General features: G+C 45.3%; 2 protein-coding genes across 11 annotated transcripts in view; one reads left to right on the plus strand and one right to left on the minus strand.

Annotated features, from left to right (window-relative positions):
- REXO5 (RNA exonuclease 5) lies at nucleotides 1–18,113 on the minus strand. 5 transcript variants are annotated; one of them, XM_090151514.1, is made up of 20 exons: nucleotides 17,981–18,113; nucleotides 16,244–16,365; nucleotides 15,252–15,378; nucleotides 14,221–14,308; nucleotides 12,988–13,137; nucleotides 12,760–12,848; nucleotides 11,893–12,008; nucleotides 10,911–11,049; nucleotides 10,273–10,367; nucleotides 9,407–9,509; nucleotides 8,675–8,811; nucleotides 8,245–8,353; nucleotides 7,800–7,910; nucleotides 7,533–7,670; nucleotides 6,959–7,051; nucleotides 6,262–6,481; nucleotides 5,688–5,881; nucleotides 5,082–5,191; nucleotides 1,560–1,683; nucleotides 1–1,462 (listed from the first exon to the last, which is right to left on the minus strand). In XM_090151514.1, exons 1-20 carry the CDS (start codon nucleotides 18,077–18,079, stop codon nucleotides 1,262–1,264), a joined length of 2,565 nt encoding a protein of 854 aa, XP_090007640.1. In that variant the 5' UTR covers nucleotides 18,080–18,113; the 3' UTR covers nucleotides 1–1,261. The 5 variants fall into 5 exon arrangements, with proteins under 5 accessions (XP_090007640.1, XP_090007639.1, XP_090007641.1 ...); XM_090151513.1 differs by having other exon boundaries at nucleotides 16,244–16,383; nucleotides 17,981–18,103; XM_031595457.2 differs by lacking the exons at nucleotides 1–1,462; nucleotides 1,560–1,683 and adding an exon at nucleotides 2,268–3,847 and having other exon boundaries at nucleotides 16,244–16,383; nucleotides 17,981–18,103.
- ERI2 (ERI1 exoribonuclease family member 2) overlaps nucleotides 18,103–18,265 on the plus strand; it is a 9,333-nt gene continuing 9,170 nt past the window's right edge. For all 6 annotated transcript variants that reach the window (XM_090151521.1, XM_031595454.2, XM_090151517.1 and 3 more), the window contains exon 1: nucleotides 18,103–18,220. In XM_090151521.1, the coding sequence (XP_090007647.1) occupies nucleotides 18,198–18,220 (23 nt within the window). In that variant the 5' untranslated portion in view covers nucleotides 18,103–18,197. The remainder of the gene's footprint in view (nucleotides 18,221–18,265) is intronic.

The raw sequence follows: 18,265 nt of genomic DNA on the forward strand, positions 1-18,265 counted from the left end.
AATTGACCCATGTTAAGTGTTACCTATTTACCATATTTTTGGTATCCTGCTTTTAGTCTGCATGCAGTCAGCCCTTTGGAAGGGAGCAAAACCAAGCTGGTAAGGGATGTGTGAGTCCTGCAGGGAGTGAGTTCTGGAGCGCAGCAGTGAGTGGAGCTGCTCCCATCTGGCTCAGGGCCTTTCAGCATCACACCTTCTCTTTCCAGATCAGGCCACAATAATGGGAGATGGAGCAGCTGCTCCCCAAGAAGGAACCATCTGGCTCTTTCATTTGCTCTTGAAAAGCATCAGGAACCCACCTGATGCAGTGCTATGAGTGTATTTCTTACATATTCTGTGCTTTGTTCCATCTTGAGTTGTGGCAACAAAAAGTGAAGGCTGCAAAAGTGTGAGGGCTGCACAGCTGCTGCTTCCTCCCTGCACTCGGTGTCTGCTCAGGATGAACGCCTTGCGCTTAAAGCAGAGCTGAGAGTGCTCACGCATGCTGGAGACGCTGGGAGGTTCTCCTTCTTTTCTGTTCTTAGAAAGCTTCTACCTTTGCATAATTGCATCCTGAAGATAAAATCTCTTTCTAGATGACATGCATTTTACATGCAGAATAAACACATTTGTCTGCAATGCTCTTGCTTCTTACTTGCAGATTCTCCTTGGGCTGTGGGTTGGCTGCAGCTGGGGCAGCATGCTTGGATGTTGCCGACGGAGCTGTGCCTGTGCCACGGGAGTGGCTCTTAAGTCAAGCTTAGTTATCTTAAAAATACGCATTCTTTCTTATCAGTAAGTTTAAGTGGTCCCTCAGAAAGGAAATGGGCCACCGGGAGTGGTGGGAAGGCTTCATGCTGCGAGTTGTCCATTAGCTGGAGTTCCAAGAGAGATGGATGTGACTGCAGCATGGGGTTCTCACCCGGCACTTTTGGGCTCCATCCCAGCTGACCTGGGGCACAAAGTGAGCCCGCATTGCTGCAGCTGCGTGGAGGGGGAGGAAGCACTGACAGAGCCAGCCTGGAGAACTGCAGCTTGCAGCACAGATGCTTGTTGTGGAGCTCAGCCCTGGTGTGGCCACATCGCCCTGTATGGAAGGAATGTGTTTTGGTAGTGTACGCTCCCAGAGAAGTGAAAAATTGTAAGGAAACAGTGAAAGCAGCACACCTTTGTGCAGCTTCCACTGAACTGTATGTGAACACAGCTAGCTACCAGGCCCTCAAGGGTACTTGGGATCAAATCTACCATTCTCTGTATCTGGAGTAATCCTTGCTTTTTGGACTTAGCAGCAGACACCACGCCTGATCCAATTTTCTCGCCACAGGAAATGATGAATGTATTGTCGTGGAGCAGAACCACGCTTCCTCCTCCAGCTGGCACTGTCACGAGTGCTGTGGAGTTGTAATGCTTGAAAAGGCTGCAGTAAATTCTGTTTCATGCTGGATGTCTTTTCGAGGAATGTGGCCAAGTGTGAAACTGTGACCTGGAGAAAAAGTGGGAAAAGTTTGAGGTGATGCATCTATACTGAGTCTCATCTGCTTTGTTGTTTTACAAATACTTCTCTTGTGTTGTTTGCTCACCGCTATCATCTGGAACAGAATGGAAACAGCGTCCCACACAGTGTGCAATCTGAGGCACGGTGCACAGGTTGTGATGAGAAGGTTGTTGTTACTTGATAGCAACACTGAGTGCAATGTTCGGTCCCTTTTGGAAGAAAAGCATTAAGGTTTCTCTTTACTTATAAGCAAAGCATCAGTTTGTCCATTACTGACATCTTGTGGAGTTTGTGCCAGATGTATATTAAATATTTTGGTGCTTTTTCTAATCCAAGTTGCCATTCATTCACCTGTGAGATTGTTTACTTCTGTATATTGAAGCATTGACACACCCACTAAGAAAAAACAGGAAAAAAAAGCCCTGAAACCCCATCACCACCAAAAAAGTATTGCCTGTAGTCACTCTGTATCCTGAGTACTGTAGCTTTGTAAATGTTCAGAGCTTCTGGGTCTCCTTACTCCAGTAAGGTCTGAGGGAGGGGACGGCCAGAGAAACCCAGTCCCTGGGAGAGGGCACTTGCACGTTGTTCTGTGCGTTATGAACAAATGAGTCATTTGTCGTGTTTATACAATGACACTTTGGTGTTCACTTTTTTGTGAAGCTTTGTACAAAATGTTTTATTTAAACCTGAAGTCCTTTTTACATTTTCAATTAAAAGGGGAAAAATTAATTATTTTTTCATGACTATAACTAGGACTCTTGCTACTTTTATTTGTTATCCATAGTTTCCCAAGCAGAAATCCTGGCTGCTTACTAACCCTGTGCAGGGAGGCGCCTACCCTGTTCTTAAGTGCATTGGAATTAAAATGGCCTGGTTTATTTGCTCAGATTTGCAGTGCACAAGGTTTGTACGAGGTGCTGGATGTGAGCAGTCTTACAGAAGAGGGGCTGTGTGGAGGGATGAGTGCGGCCGTGGCAGTCGCCATTCCCTCCAGCAGCACTGCATGGAGGATCAGACTGCCGTCCATTTTTGTAGCTGCAATGACAAGGGGCTCAGCATGGTTATCCCAGTTTGAAAAGGGCCGCCGAGCTCACTGGGCGTGGATACAGTACCTTTCTAAAATAAAAGAAATAAATGGCTGCATTCATCTTGCTTAATAAGTGATTTCATTTGAGGAATTTTAGAGGCTTTAAATTGTAGGTATGAAAAAACCTGAAGCGAGCACCATTGTGCACACTGCCTGCCACTGCCATGGCCTGAGCTGCAGTGCCCTTTCCCTGCCATTGCTCTTTGCTGCTCCCTGCAGCAGTTCCTGCTCTATCAGCTCAGCCTGGGAGGTGGGCATGGGGATCTGGGCAGGGAAGTAGGAGGGGGTGATGTTCTATCGACTGCATTTCATCATTTTCAGGACTAACTATTTCAACGTTATCTCAGCATATTTCAATTCATAATAAGAAACCCTTGGTCTCACTTTTAAACTTGGTAACAAGCATTTCCCCTGTTTCTTTTTTTGCCCCTAATGCCCAAAGCTTTTTTTGGGCATTGTTGTAGTTCAGTCTGTTGATAAGGGGTGGTAAAGCAGCCTTCGGTTCCAGGTGTGCAGAGCTCAGAGCTGACACCATCAGGCTGTACCTCATCTCACACTATTGCTGGTCAGGGCTGGCTCCTGCAGCAACTCTGCACTTACAGCTCCCCACCAAAAACACGGCGAGTTAAGTTTCTAAAGCTGTGTGCTGAGATGGCCCAAACAAACAGCCCTTGCCCTTCCCACTGCAGCCAAGTTGCAATTTTTAGTTTCCTAAGGGGTGTGGGAGAAAAGAGATTGTCCAAGAGGTATGAATCACTAATTCCTCCTTTCCATGAAGTACAGGGCTTTTCCAGAAATGAGGCCGTAACTGTTTTGGGAGCTGGCACAGCACGTTCCATGGAGCAGAGAGCGTGGTTGCTGCAGGTACGGCTGCAGTGAAGGAGCCCTGCAGTACATCACTGCCCCACGCTGAAACAACTCACTGAACTCCATCACAGCGATGGGGTTTTACAGAAAACTTCCCCTGCGCTGCCCTCAGCTCTTCCAAAGTGTTTGCCTAATTCAGTGCCAGGGAAAAATGCCACAGCCAGAAGTATTAACGGAAAAGGCTTTGTGCTTTTAAGATGTTTTGAATAGCTTTTATTTTTAGAATTTATAAAAGATACAGCGTGAAAGCCCATTGTTCCTACAGCAAGGGCTCTTTACAAAGACATCAATATTTAAAGTAACTATGAATATCTTTACAAAAGACTTTGATTAAAAATTTGGCAGCTTAACAAGCACTGCTCCCTCCCTCATCTTTTATTCCCATCAGACCAAGGCCAGACTGTGATCCGTGAATGCTGCAACATAAACAAGAGATGTTATTTCTGCTCATGGCAGCCTTGATGCATGCAAACTAGCTGCTCTAGCAGGGAGAAGCCTGAAACCCCCCAGTTAAGCAGACTGGAAAACTGCATGTATTATTTTCCGCCCAACAATTTTTGTCATTCTTTTTGAACAAGAAGTTTATCAGTCCCCTGGGAAACAGTAATTTGGGAACCTCACTTGGCAAGAAAACTCTCCCAGGCTTGGGATGGCACTCCCTTCTTCCCAACAGTCCTAAACATGGCTGTTACATGAAGGCAGGATTTGATAACAAGCTTGTGTGAGAATTCATACGTGCAATCAGCACCACTCTAATGAGGTAGAAATTGCTGCTGTCTCACTTTGCATGCAATTATTTGTTGATGTGATGGGCAACCAGCTAAATGATCTTCTCTTAAAAACTATGTATTTTGCAACTAACTTGTTAAGCTGCTACTAGAAACTGGACAATTGCAGCAAATCATGCCAAGAGCAGCATGTGTGCATACTGAAATGGTCTGTCATGGGCACTGAGCACAGACTCTTGGCTCAGGATGCTTCACCCTTCCAGGGACAGTGGTCCACACAGCATCACGCTGCTACTCCTCAGGAAGCTCTGTAGGTAAGAGTGGCCAGGGCTGGCTGCCCAAGGGGAGAGAAGTGCTGCCCTGTCCCCCTGCTTCTCTGTCAGTGCAGCTCCTGTCTCCACAGACCAGTACTGCTTTTGTTAAAGGGAACTGCAGAAAAGCAGAGGCAGATGTGTGACCGAGCAGAGATACAGTCAGTCACTATGGCCCTGTCGGGGAAAGGTTTACATTTTCTGGTCTGGCTACTATGAGATAACTGTTAGATTGTGCCTGGGCTGTAGTGGTTTGTTAGGTGGTTGGAAAACAATCAAACACCCAAAAACCCAACAACCAAAAATCTGGCTGCTGTGGAACCTCTGCCTGATTGACACACAGCTTTGCTGTCAAGACAATTGCAAAACTGTATCAGCTTCAAAACAGTGACAGAATGTCCAATAGGGATTTCATCCAACCAAAATACCTGTGCAATTAATTAAGTCTGGATTTCAGCCCTGCTTATCTGGAGCATGGCTTATGGGAAGAACTTACTGATCAGTTTTATTGGCCTTATATGAAAGTCAGACAATACAACAGCTTCTTCAGGCCTTTTGTCAGACTTTTGTTTCCTTTTTAATGAAGATAAAAGCATGAGGCAGTAGGTTACCTGTTCATTCCAGGAAAGAGAACAATGCACAAGGTGTTATCCTGCAGACTTCTATAAAGCTTTTTTATATGGTGGTCTAACTTCTTCACCTTTTTCTTTACATCCTGCTCCTGCACAACAGAATACAAGTATTACAATACCCCATTCTTCTGCAGATATATAATGATCACATTTAAAAATGTTTTATGAGGAGGCTTAGCTGAGGCAGCATCAGGCACTGAGCAGGTGAGGACAACAGTGATTGTTACAGCTGGCAGTTGGAAGTGCACTGGCTCAGCTGCAGGAAGAGCTGCATGCTCTACTCAGATGGCACTACACCTTCCTCCAGCAAAAGGAACAGCTACAAGCAGACCTACAAGCAGTCAGTAGTGTTCTTGCCTGCAACACTACACAACAATCCACTTCTCTCTCTGACTTCTGTACCATTTCCTACACCTGTGCACTGCTTACTTAGCTCTCAGGTGGTAGGTTCCAGCTGCTATGTAACATCACTCATTGCCCTGTGCATGGACATATGGCATCCTGGTTCTCAGGGCAGTACGTGGTTCAATATTATTCACCTTCTTACTAGCAAACAGTAACAAGCCAGCATAGCTTTAAACTCACAGAGTCAGACAGTGGTGCCATCTTCTCACTTAAACTGTTTTCTCCTTGCTTTTCACTGCTGTTATTCATTTGCCAAATCCATCTCCAGAGGTGACCTGAAGCAAGAGCGTGCCTACTTCTGAGCGTGCTGCCCCTCACAGCCCAGCCATTTATAGCTTCCAGGGCATCTGCCGCACTTTGCGATTTCTGGAATTCTGAAAAACAAAGAGAAAGGGATTGTGATTTAACGGGTTTTGTTCCCTGCTCTTTGGCACCTGCAGGGCAAGGCTAAAGGTGGAGCAGGAGGAAGATGAGAAACTGAAATCACTGCAGTGAACAGATCCTATCTTGCTTCAGGCAAGTGTCAGACTACTGAAATGTCAGATAAATACAACAACACTCATCCACTTGTTCTCCTGACTTCTTAGAAATGATCACTAGTAGGTGTGAAGCTGCAGAGTATCCAGGCATGCTTTCATTGGACTATTTTAAATAGTGGCACTTGGAGCACGTGTGAGTTTCCATCATATTTCCAAGGGCTGCTGAACAAGCTTGCATGAAGGAAATAAGCAGGCTGCACTGCAAAGCTACTTACTGAGGAAACAGCAGGTGCTGTGCTTTCCACTCTGGAGATCCTTCGGCAGGAAAAGAGTTTCCAGGTCTTTCAACGGGCTGAATTCTTCTTGCAAATCTGTCTCTGTTAATGATTTCTTTATTCCCGCCACATAAATCACACCTTCGTTTTCTATATCCAGTTCCAGTTCCTTTATCAGAACATCACAGTCCAGTGTTGCCGCAGTGATGGGTCTCTGAACCTGAAGCAAGTCCAATAGAAACAAATGCAACACATCAGCCAAGGCAACTCTGTTGAAGCTGCTGTTTTAAATGATTTTGTCTCATTATCAAAACTTTGTTAGCTATTTTCCTTTCCTTGAAAAATGTAACAAATGAAGGCTAGCTTAATTAATCATGAAAAAGGAAAAGATCATGTTTGCAACGCAAGAACACTAGATGAATAAGAACCCATTCTGCTTATTCGGCATTTCAACACCCAGCAACTCAGCTCTTCATTTTAAAGATGGAGTTGCCAGGTCAGGGTGCTCCCTAACCTCCTTCTGCTGTCCAACAGAAAGGATAGGAGACCAAAACATAAGTTGTCTTGGGAGCTGGTGGCAGCACAGCCAGCCGAGATCCACCCACACTCTATGCACTATGTAGATATTAAAAGAATCATCTTGGGCCATATTCCTGCACTAAATGTAATTTAGGCTTTTGCTATTTACTTTGCTTACCTTAATGCACGATCCTGCTACCTCAGCTCCATTTAGGCTTTCCACAGCAAGCTGGGCAGCTTCCAGCACGTTGTACTGGATACAAACATATGGCTTGAAACAAAAGGACAGGATACTTCAGGTTTATGAATAGCAGATATTAGCCCTCCCTTTACAATTCAGGTCTCGGGGTTCTTTTCAGTTTTAAATGGCACATAAAGGTGATACAGGTAACACTCTGGATACCGCAACTATTAAAAACAACCTTCAATTAGCTCAGCTATTAAAAACAACCTTCTTCTGCCATTACAGACCTTGGCATATCAGCTCTATTGAGAGGGACAAAAATCATCTCAGCATCAACACACGGTTAAAGCCCTGTAGCGTGGACAGCAATGTTACACCATATCAGCTGTGTTCATTCCTGTCACAGTGTGGAGCAGCTTTCACATGTGCTAAGAACTGCCCCCCTCACACCTCACCCCCCAGAAACACTGGAATAACTCGTATTTAAGTGGTTCTAATCTATATCTTTCCAAGAGATGACTTGACTTCACTGTCTGTCAGCAAACTGAATGCTGCCAGAGCTCCTCACCCTGTACGTTTCAGTCACCACCGTGAGAGACTGAATTGGCCCACACCTTCCAAATTCTTTTTTCACAGACTTCAGGCAAAAGTCTTCTTCAAAAGGACCTGCGTAAATTGTCAGCATGTCAGTCAGCTTGTTTCTCACCTGTAAGAACATGGATTAGAGAAGGAACTTCACAAAGCAATGAAACTAACTACCAGGTGCCACCAGATACATCATGGGTCTTCCCAAGCTCAGCAGAGAAGACTGTTCTCACTCAAAAAAAATGACTACCTTTTCGCAATATCCAGCAAGACAGTGAGATGCAACATACTCTGGATCCAAACTGAACTGAATTATACTGAATGTGGAGAGGGGAATGTCTTCCAAGGCTCTCTGAAGAATCTGGAAGGAAAAAGAGTATAAAGTTCAAAGAGGTAATTGTATTGCAGCAAACCAGAAACAGAGCTCCTGAACTTAATTCCCAGCTCTAATTCTCATCATTGTCTAAGAAAGACCTCCAGCAGAAATTATTCTCTAGTGAGTCATGAGATGGTGACAGAGGATCAAAGCTTATTTTTGAATGTTAAAATGGATTCAGCTAACCTGGTATTAACACCATTGCTGAAAGTACTGTCAGTCAGCTTTTTAAAACATGACCCACCTACTGCCTCAGGACAAGAAGAACTTTTAACAGCTTGGACGCTTGCTCAGCCCAACCCACTCTGTGTCCATTCACCTGTTTGTTGGAAGTGCTGAGGTCACTCTGACAAAGGCCAGAAGAGTCCAGTTCCTGTCTGCCCAAAAGGAGGGGCTCCTGGCCCATCCCCTGCAAGCAGGCCAGAAAACTAGCAGAGAGAGAAAAAAAAAAAATCTGCATATTACAGTAGTTGTCAATGTGGTGAGTTAAAAGCTTTCAAGAAGTGCCCGCCATTGAAAAATGATACAGTTCGTTAAAGGTATTGTAAAGAATGTTTTCGTCCTCAGAAAGAAGCCCTGAAAATGCTCCATGAAATTTAAGATGTACCTTCCAAAAATATTTTAGTGCTACTCTACAAATCAGTGTCTCCCTCTGAAGATACTGGAAGCCTTCCAAAAACAGGGCAAGTCTTTGATTTCACTGAGGATTCAATCAAAGGAAAAATATGCATCTCTGAGAATCTTGTTACCATGGTTTGGATAAGCGTGGAGGATCATTCAGCTGCCTCTGGACCCCACATTGCTGTGGCTGCATCACAGATTTGTTTGGTGAGACTTCAGTCTGCCTTTCAGCTGCCAGCAGCATTTCCAAGTTTAGTTCTGCTACCTTGTGGAAAGAAGATGAGCAGTTGGCTTTCATCTCTGTTCATTGTAACTAACCACCAACCATGTGCTTGCTCTGTGAGTCACCTGGCCACATTCCACAGCAGTGGAGAAACACAGGCATTCATTTTTTGCCTTATTATTTTCTGTTGTCATTTTCAAGCAAACAGTATTTGAGCACCATCCAGCAAGCACATCCAAAAAGTGTTCTCAGAAACCAGCAATGCAAGAAGAAGATTTAAGACTCATAAAACCATCTTGAATTGCTGCCAAAACATAGAAGGTCCCTCACTTATTTCACTTGTTTCACTGAGAAAAAGAGAGGCTATCACACAGGCTGTGAGCGTCAGAATCTTTCTCTTCCCAATGCCCCTGTAAGAGGTCAGCAGCAATGCTGACTCACTGCAGTGTCTGAGTACTGAGACACTGGTGATGTTCCAAGTTACTGAGATACCAAGATACAGGCTGGAAGTAAGCTACCACAACCAAGGCTTATATCACAGCTTCATTTCCTCAGTAAAAGAATGGGCAAGAGTGTTTATTCATCATAAGCACAACAATTTGCATGTTCTGCCATTCAGGACATGAGACATAGATACCTTCGCTGGTCCCTTCTTAATAAAGAATTGAGCCAATTCCAATGCAGCTCTAGCATCTTCTGCAGGATCATGACCAAGCCTCTGTTCGCACTGGATCTCCTTCCTAGGGCATCAAAATTAGGCAGGTTACCTACTTTTCCATACTTACTAACATCTTGTTTTTTCTTTAGAAAAGGATCCTTTTCAGCAAAATAGCTTTCCTCTCTAAAAACAATTCCAATTCTGTGCAGCACCATTTTTGCTAAATATTCCCCAAAGTTACTGCAAAAAACCTTTTTGGAATGTTGAGCAAAACACTGTTCACAAGGTTTGAAAGAAGCAGTGCAGCATAATAATTCTATGATCATTCTTCATTTTCTCCCTTGATCAATGACTGAACTCACAATTTGCACACAGGCAGAGAGGCAACCTCCAGATCTGGGAAGTTTGGAGCTGAGTTCTGAGCACTGCACTGCTAAGACATGCTATGATAGCTGGCATAGGAAGGGATATGATTAAGTCAGTACATCATACTTACCTAAATTAGCATTTCTTTCTTGATAGCTGCAACAAATCTCATTTGTGTGAGCCAGAGCGCATCTGCTGCTCTACAATTTCATACATTGTACAGCTGCAGTAAAGCTGGTTTTGTGGTTCACATACAAACAAGAAGTTGGTTGTGCCAAGCATCTTTGCTCAAAACCAGGCCAATTTGTTGTGCTGCTCAATGTTTCAAGGAAACAGTAAATTCTTCATTACTATGTTCATTTGCTTGTTCCTTTGAGTTTTAGTGGAAAAAAGTATTCTGTTGCTACTGGTGGAAAAGCAGGACCCTATGGCCCACAACAGTTCTAATACTTCCCATGACAATGCTGCCATAATCTTACCCCAAAACAGCTTTGGCTAGAAATTTTAGCTTAAATCTTCGGCCTTCATTTCTGGCAAAAAGTAATGAAGTATCAATAACACTGGGATGGATCATCTGGAAGAAAGGAAATATCACAGTTTAATTTAAGAACAGCAGTCAGAGAATTGGGCAATAACTCCACTGTTATCTGTGCCTTCCCATTTCAGTTGCCAGTTTCTCACTGATAAATAATTGGTCCATAACAACAAAACACGTGGTAATAATGAAACAGGCCCAAATCTCTTTTCTAACATTCTGCTGGGAAGATCAAAATTGGATTACAAAGATGAATTATGACTCAGGATTTTACATTGGTTTAATTAAATATAGGAAGGACTTTAGTTCTTCCCATGACAGAGATGTCAGAAACACCCAAATGCAGCAGTAATGCTTCTTTTGCACACATATCCCTGTCTACTCAGATTCCTCCCTTCCTTTTGGGTTCAGAAGAGCAGATTGCAAGTTTTATATATGTAAGAGGAGTCTCTCTCTTTCAAGTGCTTACAAACATATGGCTACCCATAATGAAAAGCAATTAACAAGTGTCCACTAATAAAAAGAACTCTTTGGACCTTTTACGTCTGAAATGAGTATCACAGAGTTGGAATAAACACTCACTTGCAAAGCCCGAAGATCAGCATTTAGAGAATGACCCACCAACACCGCATCATGGGGAAGTATCTTTTTCAGTCTGGTTTGTATGTCTGGCAATCTTGTTTTCACTGGAAGAAGCATTTTCCTTGTGACTCCTGAGTATCTTCAAAACAAAAATGAGATGAAGTAGAACCAATGCATTAGCAACAGCATTTACTGGAGAACATTACAAGCAGGGCATGCAAAATATGAATCCAGCATAACTTATGACAGAATGCTATTTACTGCTTTCTCTGCAGGCATATTCCAAGAGGAATCCACAAGAGGATGCACTGCACAGATATAAGCTGCTGTGCCACCAAATCTGTTTCAAATGTTTGTCCTCTCTCAAGCATGACTTATTAAGCAATGCAGTTCTCAGCATCAGATAACACAGGTAACAAAATTCTGTGAGGCTGTTATGGAAGGAGGTGCTTCAAATAACCTGAGGGAACAGGCAGCTCACCTCCTGGGTAAATCCAAGCCAAGACTTGGAGAAGACATGGTTTGAGTTTGGCCTGCTGCTGTCATAACGAGCCCAGCCCTAGAGCTGAGAGCAAGCTGATGACCTATGCTATTCTCTTTCTACAGATATGCAAACTTAGCTATGGAGCACAGAAAGCTGATTTACAAATCCTGTACCTTACTCACCCTGTGTCCTTTTTAATATCCAGCCCTGAAAAGTAGCCTGTACTGTGATCATTTACTTATTAAAGAACTTTTCCTACAGCACTGCAGAATGACAATCCCTAGCTAGACAAGCAGACGCTATGTAGCAGCGTATACACAACGCTGGTTTTTCTAACCATGTAGCACAAACTGTATTCTTAACACTGAGTGAAATGCAAGACACAACAGTGAGAGCATGCACACCAAAGAGTTCTGACAGGTTCTGTGTAGAAGGCTTGATCTGAAAGGGCTGCAGGTCTTAAAAGATGATGAGATAAGAAACTTTAATGGAAGTCACCTGGTGCAGTAGTTCACTATCACACTTTCTGGTTTGACTAGCTCATCCAGAAGGCACTGCCCCTCTGCATCCACCAAAGAGACACGAGTGACTTCATTCCCTCTTGCAGTCAGGCACTGTTAGGACAAAGCAGAGGCAGGCACTGGATCAGCTCAATGCTGCCATTTGGATTCCTTAGCTTTGGCTACAGGCAGCATCACTACAAGTCACTTTACTCAGAGATCTACCACTTGCAGCTTTCATACCATACCATGCTTCATTTCATGTGGTAAATGCCTGCCCTAAACACATCAAACATACAGCCAAGCTTAATACAAACACAAACAACACTCTACAGGGAAGTGCTGAATTCACAGAATCAGTTTGTACTCAGCAGTGCAGAGCTGCCACTGACAGTGTCTTCACTTAAGGAGATAATGTAATTTAAAAGCAGACCCCAGACCGCATCATTAGTCACTCAAAGATGCTGCCGCAGAACTGTGATGGCTACAGAAAAGATGTGGCACAGAGACATCTTTGCACTCCCAAGCCCTGGGGAGGGCCAAGGGAAGGAACTGTAAACAAAAACCTCAGGAATGACTACAGCATTGTCAATAAGCCTAGCAGATCCAGATGCTACCGTAAAAGCCAGCACAGAACTAAGCTCTCTACTGCACTGCTCAGGACAAAGATAACTTTGCTGATGTCTCCAGAACCACTGAGTCCTTCCCATGGCTGCAGTAGCATTGGTACCATCAAAGAATGGACTGGAAGCAGATACGTCAGAAGTGGTTTAATAAATGCACAGGGTGCTTGGTTTGTTTTGGAACAGCCAATAAGAGGTTGGCTGCTTGACTATGCTTTGTAGGATCACGCATTTACTGTTACCATTTCACAATCCAGACCGAAGAGGGGGCTGCTGTCTGTCCTCTGAAGATCACACTCTGTGTACATATAACCCTTACATCCAGGGGAATCTAAAATGAAAAGATACGTGTAAGTAAGACACGGACCTCTTTCTTCTAATAGTTATCGTGCAACTTATATCACCAAACATCTCATTCATTTTCAAAATTAAAAAAAAAATCATACTAACCAAAACCTCAGAAAACCAACCTCTCATAGGATAATCATTCTTTTTCAGCTCTTCTGAAGTTAGAGTATAGCTCGTGAGGCCTCGTTTTTCTTTGCCGTATTTCCGGATGATGGGATCACATTGCAAGCCTGAGCTTTTAGGAATACATTCAATGCCAGTGGAAATCAAGCCTGGAATGTACAGTCATCTGTCAGGATCAGATAGCACTCCTTATTTGCAGTCTGCACAAATAGGCACATTCAAAGGCTACGCCATTTCAAAAGAAAACGCATGGAACAAACTGTACATATATCAGGACACTTAATACACGCTGGCATACAAGTTTATCAGGACACTTAAATCCACTCCCAGCACAGTTACTGACACTGCTAGCAGCTTGTGAGCCAACTGTACTACAAAGCTATCTCACATTCCTCTCTGCAGAACAGAGAGGACACCTTCCTCTAAAGCATGACAGTACAGTCATTTGTTATCTCATGTAAGCCATAAAAAGCAGCTCTCTTTTCTTTCTCCTTTCTCTACAAATTTCTTTCCCCAAAGTATTATTCACAGAAAATGTGCTGTAAGTGCGGCTCTAGAAGCAAGCACTGAACTGACATCACGATCCACAACTGTATAAACTTTAACTATTTTGTAGGTGATCCTCTGCAGACTGCACTTAAAGAAAACTATACCTGACGTCTCAGCTCTGTGACAGTGCATCAGGCTTACAGACAAGGTGCTACAGGGCTCTCATTACAGTGCAAGTAACAGCTGCTCATTCTCCCACTTAGGACTTGAATTCAAGATTCTTTGTGTTACACTTCTAACAATGTCAGTGAAGTTCTCATGGTAGTCTTGCAGATTTTGTACATGCCTGTTGGATTGCAATTAACTCTATAAAGAATGTAAAAACAGGGTATCAGTATCAACACACCTGTTCTTTTCCTTCATTTGCAGCTCAGTATAACTAAAAAATTACAGATATATTTTACAATAAAATAATCACAAAAGGGGTAAAGAAGCATCAGAATTTTGTATTAAACTTGTCAAAAGAAAATCTGCTTTTTGCATTTACTTGTTATAATGAACCCAAGAGAGATCCTTAAGTAGTCACTGTAACTAGTCTCTTGGCATAAACCATTAACTTTTTCTTTTGTAAACAAGATTACTTTAGCAGCATGCTAGGATTGCACAGGGTGCAAAGATATTAAATTACTCCTGAAAATGAATCGCTGTGACCGAAAGAGAGAACGCAAAGCCAAGTGAGGTACCTTGTGCAGTGCCTTGAGGATTCAGGCTCACTCCTTCGCCACACAGACTGGCTAGGAAGTTAGCTGAAGGGGATGGTAATGTGAATCTCTGAAAAGAGATGTGTTAGAAACTTGGAAACACAGCAGAAATGTCAAGTATATAAGATGTCTCTTTATCGCCAGTCCACTCCAATTTAGAGAAGGAAGTATAGAAAGGAAGTATATTTGGTGTTTTCTGAGGAAAATTTAAAAAAATCTGTTCTAATGACAAACAATATAGAATTGTACATTACAAGGAGAAAGCTTTGCCTTCATTGATGTGGTTAAGAACACAAATCCCAGTCCTACACTGATAAGGACCTAAAGCAGTTCCATACTTTCCATGATTTTGCATTTGCTGCAGTTTGGGAAACTATGCTAGAAGTGTGAACCAAAGCACTCCTTCCTTCCCTCACTCCTCCTTTCTTTCCTTCCTTCCCTCCCTCTTTCCTTCCCCCTTCTTTCCTTCCCTCCCTCTTTCCTTCCCCCTTCCTTCCTTCCCTCCCTCCTTCATTCCCTCCTTCCCTTTTCTCCTTCCTAGACTTGCTTGCAGCTCAGAAAATTAAAATGACTCTTAATAATCTTGAAATAAATGGGAGAAACTTGACATAGAGCACACACAGATTTTTCAATCAGTGGGAAGGGAACAGCATGACTCTATTAAGATCTCCTCACTCACATCCAAGAGAATATTTCAAATATTCAGCAGAGGTATTTTTAATCTCCCAGGCAGCCTGAAGGAGTCAGAAGCATTGAGGACTGAAACACAGCACAGACATTTCACCTGGTAAGGCTGCAGAGATCTAAGTCTTGAAAATCTGTTTCTCACACTGCAGCCGTGGCCTCAGCTTGAGCTGTCAGAGCCTACAGAGATGCTCTCATTTGCTTGGTGAGCAATCGAAGGTGGCCATTTCCTGCTGGCAAGGCCACAATCTCTTTGTGGCAAGCAGTCACTGGGACAAGGCTTCAGCACTGGAAGAATTTTAGTAGACAACAACAGTGCAGGGACTTACATGCCGGAACACTTTTCGGAGGTGTTTGAACTGTAAATAGAATTTGTAGAAATGGAGCTGACTCATTTCATGCAGAACAATAACCACAACCCCAGCCAGATGGCTCTGGTGATAAATATGGCACCAGCTGCAATAAAACAAATAAATAACTGAATAAATAAAACTCAAAGCAACACAATCATCATGCACTCTTAGAAACAAACTTGGAGCCAGACCAGCTTTTAAGTCCATCAATGGCAAAGCGTCAAGTGACTTTAATGAGAAGAGGCTCGTGTTGCTTGTCTCAGCCAGCCACACATTTCTGGACACAGCACAAGAGACAGAGAAAGAATGAGTTGTAACTGAACTCCACTCCTGTCTCAGGTGTTGGTTCAGGTCTTACCATACTTCATTTATATGCACCAGAATATAAACACAAACCAGTACCTCCCGCTGTAATGATGCAATCTGGTCAATCAAACTAAGATTACTTCATCAAAATGAAAAATTCACAAAACCATTTTCTATTCAGTACTGAAAACCTGAAGTGTTTTTTGCATGTAGCTTTGCTGCAAGACACGCTGCATGTCACCATACTTGAGCCAACCAAGGCTATATACCCCCTCAGTCTTTCAGCAGGAAACAGAAGAGTTACTGAGAAGATGAAAAAGGGCAAAGTGACTAAATAGGCTTTCCCAAAACACTCCAGAGAAAACACTTCAAATACAGCTGGCACAAAAAAGTATAGTGCTACCAGTTTAACACCACATTTCTTGGCGTGTGAAGCTGCTGCTCCACAAATTTTGTTTCTGTGATTGCATGAAACAAAAGTATGGAATGTCACAATTACTGTCAGAATTCTGGAATTCTGGTCTGCAACCAAGCCTAACAAGAACCGCATCTATGTAATGCAGGCTGTCAGTGTGGCCTTGCAAGAGTTCCAGAGCACACACTGCCTGCGTGCCTTCAGAGGCACAGCACAGGGCTGCCTCCCGAGCACAGAGGTGCTGTACCTGGGCTGGGCTGCATTGTGGTGTTTCCCCAGGGCCGCGTACTGTAGCAGCTCGTACAGCTGCTCCGGGCTGATCTCACAGTCCTCACCAAGCAAGGCTGCAGACAAGCGAGATGACTTCTCCTGTAAGAAGGAAAACGCCTGTGAAGAAAGGTTTTGTGTGACCACACACGTTTGTGGAGCAGGAGCTGAATTATACAGTAAAACAGTGTAGTGTTTGGGCACAAGCAACAGCATGTAAAATAACTCTTCCATTCATTAAAGTCCCTTTTGAGCCCACATTTCAACATTAGCATCAGCATCTCAGTAACCCAGATACTTCAGAGATGTCCTGCAAAGACCACCACATGCAGATGTCTCCATTTATATGAGCTGCATGCAGCTGTCTCACACAGGCTCTGCCAGAACCCATGTGCTTTGTGTAACTGCATCCTCTGTTGGAGCATTTACTGACCCTGCTGCAAGAAGTGTTTCACAGCATCCAAAGGAGCTGCAGGTAGAGAGGGTCAGAGACAGGGCAAAACCATACAAATTAGCACAGCAGTTCTTTAAGCCATGATCCCAAATTCACCAGCTCTCCCAAGCTGATTGGCAAGCATATACACTACTAGGAGAACTCCAGTGACTGCTTGGTCGTGGAACTGACTTAACCTGTAAGGATCTTCCAGGATAGTATTTTACTACATAACAAAAGGACATCACCAAGGGCAGATCATGCCTGACCCATGTGGTGGCCTTCCGTAATGCGGTAAGTGGTGGACTGGTGGACAAAGGAAGAACAACTGATGATTGCCTGGAGTCGTGCAAGGCCTTCAACATGGTCCTGCACCACATCCTTATCTCTGTGTTGGACAGAGCACCCAGAGGGACCTGGGCGGGCTGGAGAAGCGGCACACGAGAACCTGCTGAGGTTGAGCAAGGCCCAGTGCGGGGTGTTGTACTTGGGTCGGGGCAATGCCAGCTGTGTGCAGGCTGGGAGAAGAGCTCACAGAGAGCAGCCCTGCGGAGAGGGACGTGGGCGTTCTGGTGGACCAAGAGCTGGACGTGAGGCAGCAGTGTGCGCTCGCAGCCCCGAAGGCCGACTGCATCCCGCGCTGCGTCAGCAGAGGGGGGCAGCGGGCAGGGAGGGGATTGTCCCCCTCTGCTCTGCCCTCGGAGCCCCCAGCTGCAGTGCTGCGTCCAGGCCTGGGGCCCAGCACGGGAAGGGTGGGAGCTGTTGGAGCGGGGCAGGGGAGGCAATGAAGATGCTCGGAGGTTGGAGCACCTCTGCTATGGAGACGTGCTGAGGAGCCGGGGCTGTGCAGCATGGACAGGAGAAGGCTGCAGGGAGACCTCATTGCCTTCCAGGACTTAAAGGGAGCTGATGAACAGGAGGCAGACCGACCTTTTACACCAGCAGACAGGGAGAGGACAAGGAGAAAAGAGTCTAAGCTAAAAGAGGCGGGTGTGGGTGAGCTGTGGGGGAAACCCTTCCCTCAGAGGGCGGTGAGGCGCTGGCACCGCTGCCCGGAGCCGTGGGCGCCCATCCCTGGGGCTCAGAGCCACGGCCGGGGCAGCCGGAGCTGGGGGCAGCCGGAAGGCGGCAGGGCGCGCCGGGGGCTGCGAGGCCCCTCCGACCCACCAGCCGGCGCTCTCCGATGCCGGCACCCCGCACGCGGAGCCCCGCCCGTCCCGGGGCCGCTGACGCCAGGAGCCGCGCCGTGCCGCAGGCTGCGGGCCGCGCTCCGTCACGGCTCACCTTCGCCGCCCTGCTCTTCTTGCCGCCCGCCGGCAGCCCCTCCGCGTCCCCTCCCGCGGTCCGCTTGCAGCCGTTCACGCGGCCGATCCGCCCCGCCATGGCCGCGCCGAGGAGCCGAGCCGAGCCGACGGCGCCTGCGCGGAGAGCGCGGGGAGCGCGCAGCCGCGGGCGGGGAGCGGGGAGCGGGGCGGAACCGCGGGCGGTTTGAAGCGCGGAGATGGCGACGAAGCGGCTGGCCAGGTGCGGGCCGCGGCACGTCCCGCCGGGGCCGGGGCGGGCCGCGTT

Source organism: Phasianus colchicus, chromosome 16, assembly GCF_987193195.1.
Source record: "Phasianus colchicus chromosome 16, bPhaCol1.hap1.1, whole genome shotgun sequence".
Taxonomy (NCBI): Eukaryota; Metazoa; Chordata; class Aves; order Galliformes; family Phasianidae; genus Phasianus; species Phasianus colchicus.

Coding starts and splice junctions, on each gene's coding strand:
- REXO5 (XM_090151513.1), bottom strand. CDS start 18,079: ATGGCGGGGCGGATCGGCCGCGTGAACGGCTGCAAGCGGACCGCGGGA. Junction 15,379..16,243: donor CACAATGCAGCCCAGCCCAG/GTACAGCACCTC, acceptor GTTTTATTGCAG/CTGGTGCCATATTTATCACC. Junction 14,309..15,251: donor TCCGAAAAGTGTTCCGGCAT/GTAAGTCCCTGC, acceptor ATCTCTTTTCAG/AGATTCACATTACCATCCCC.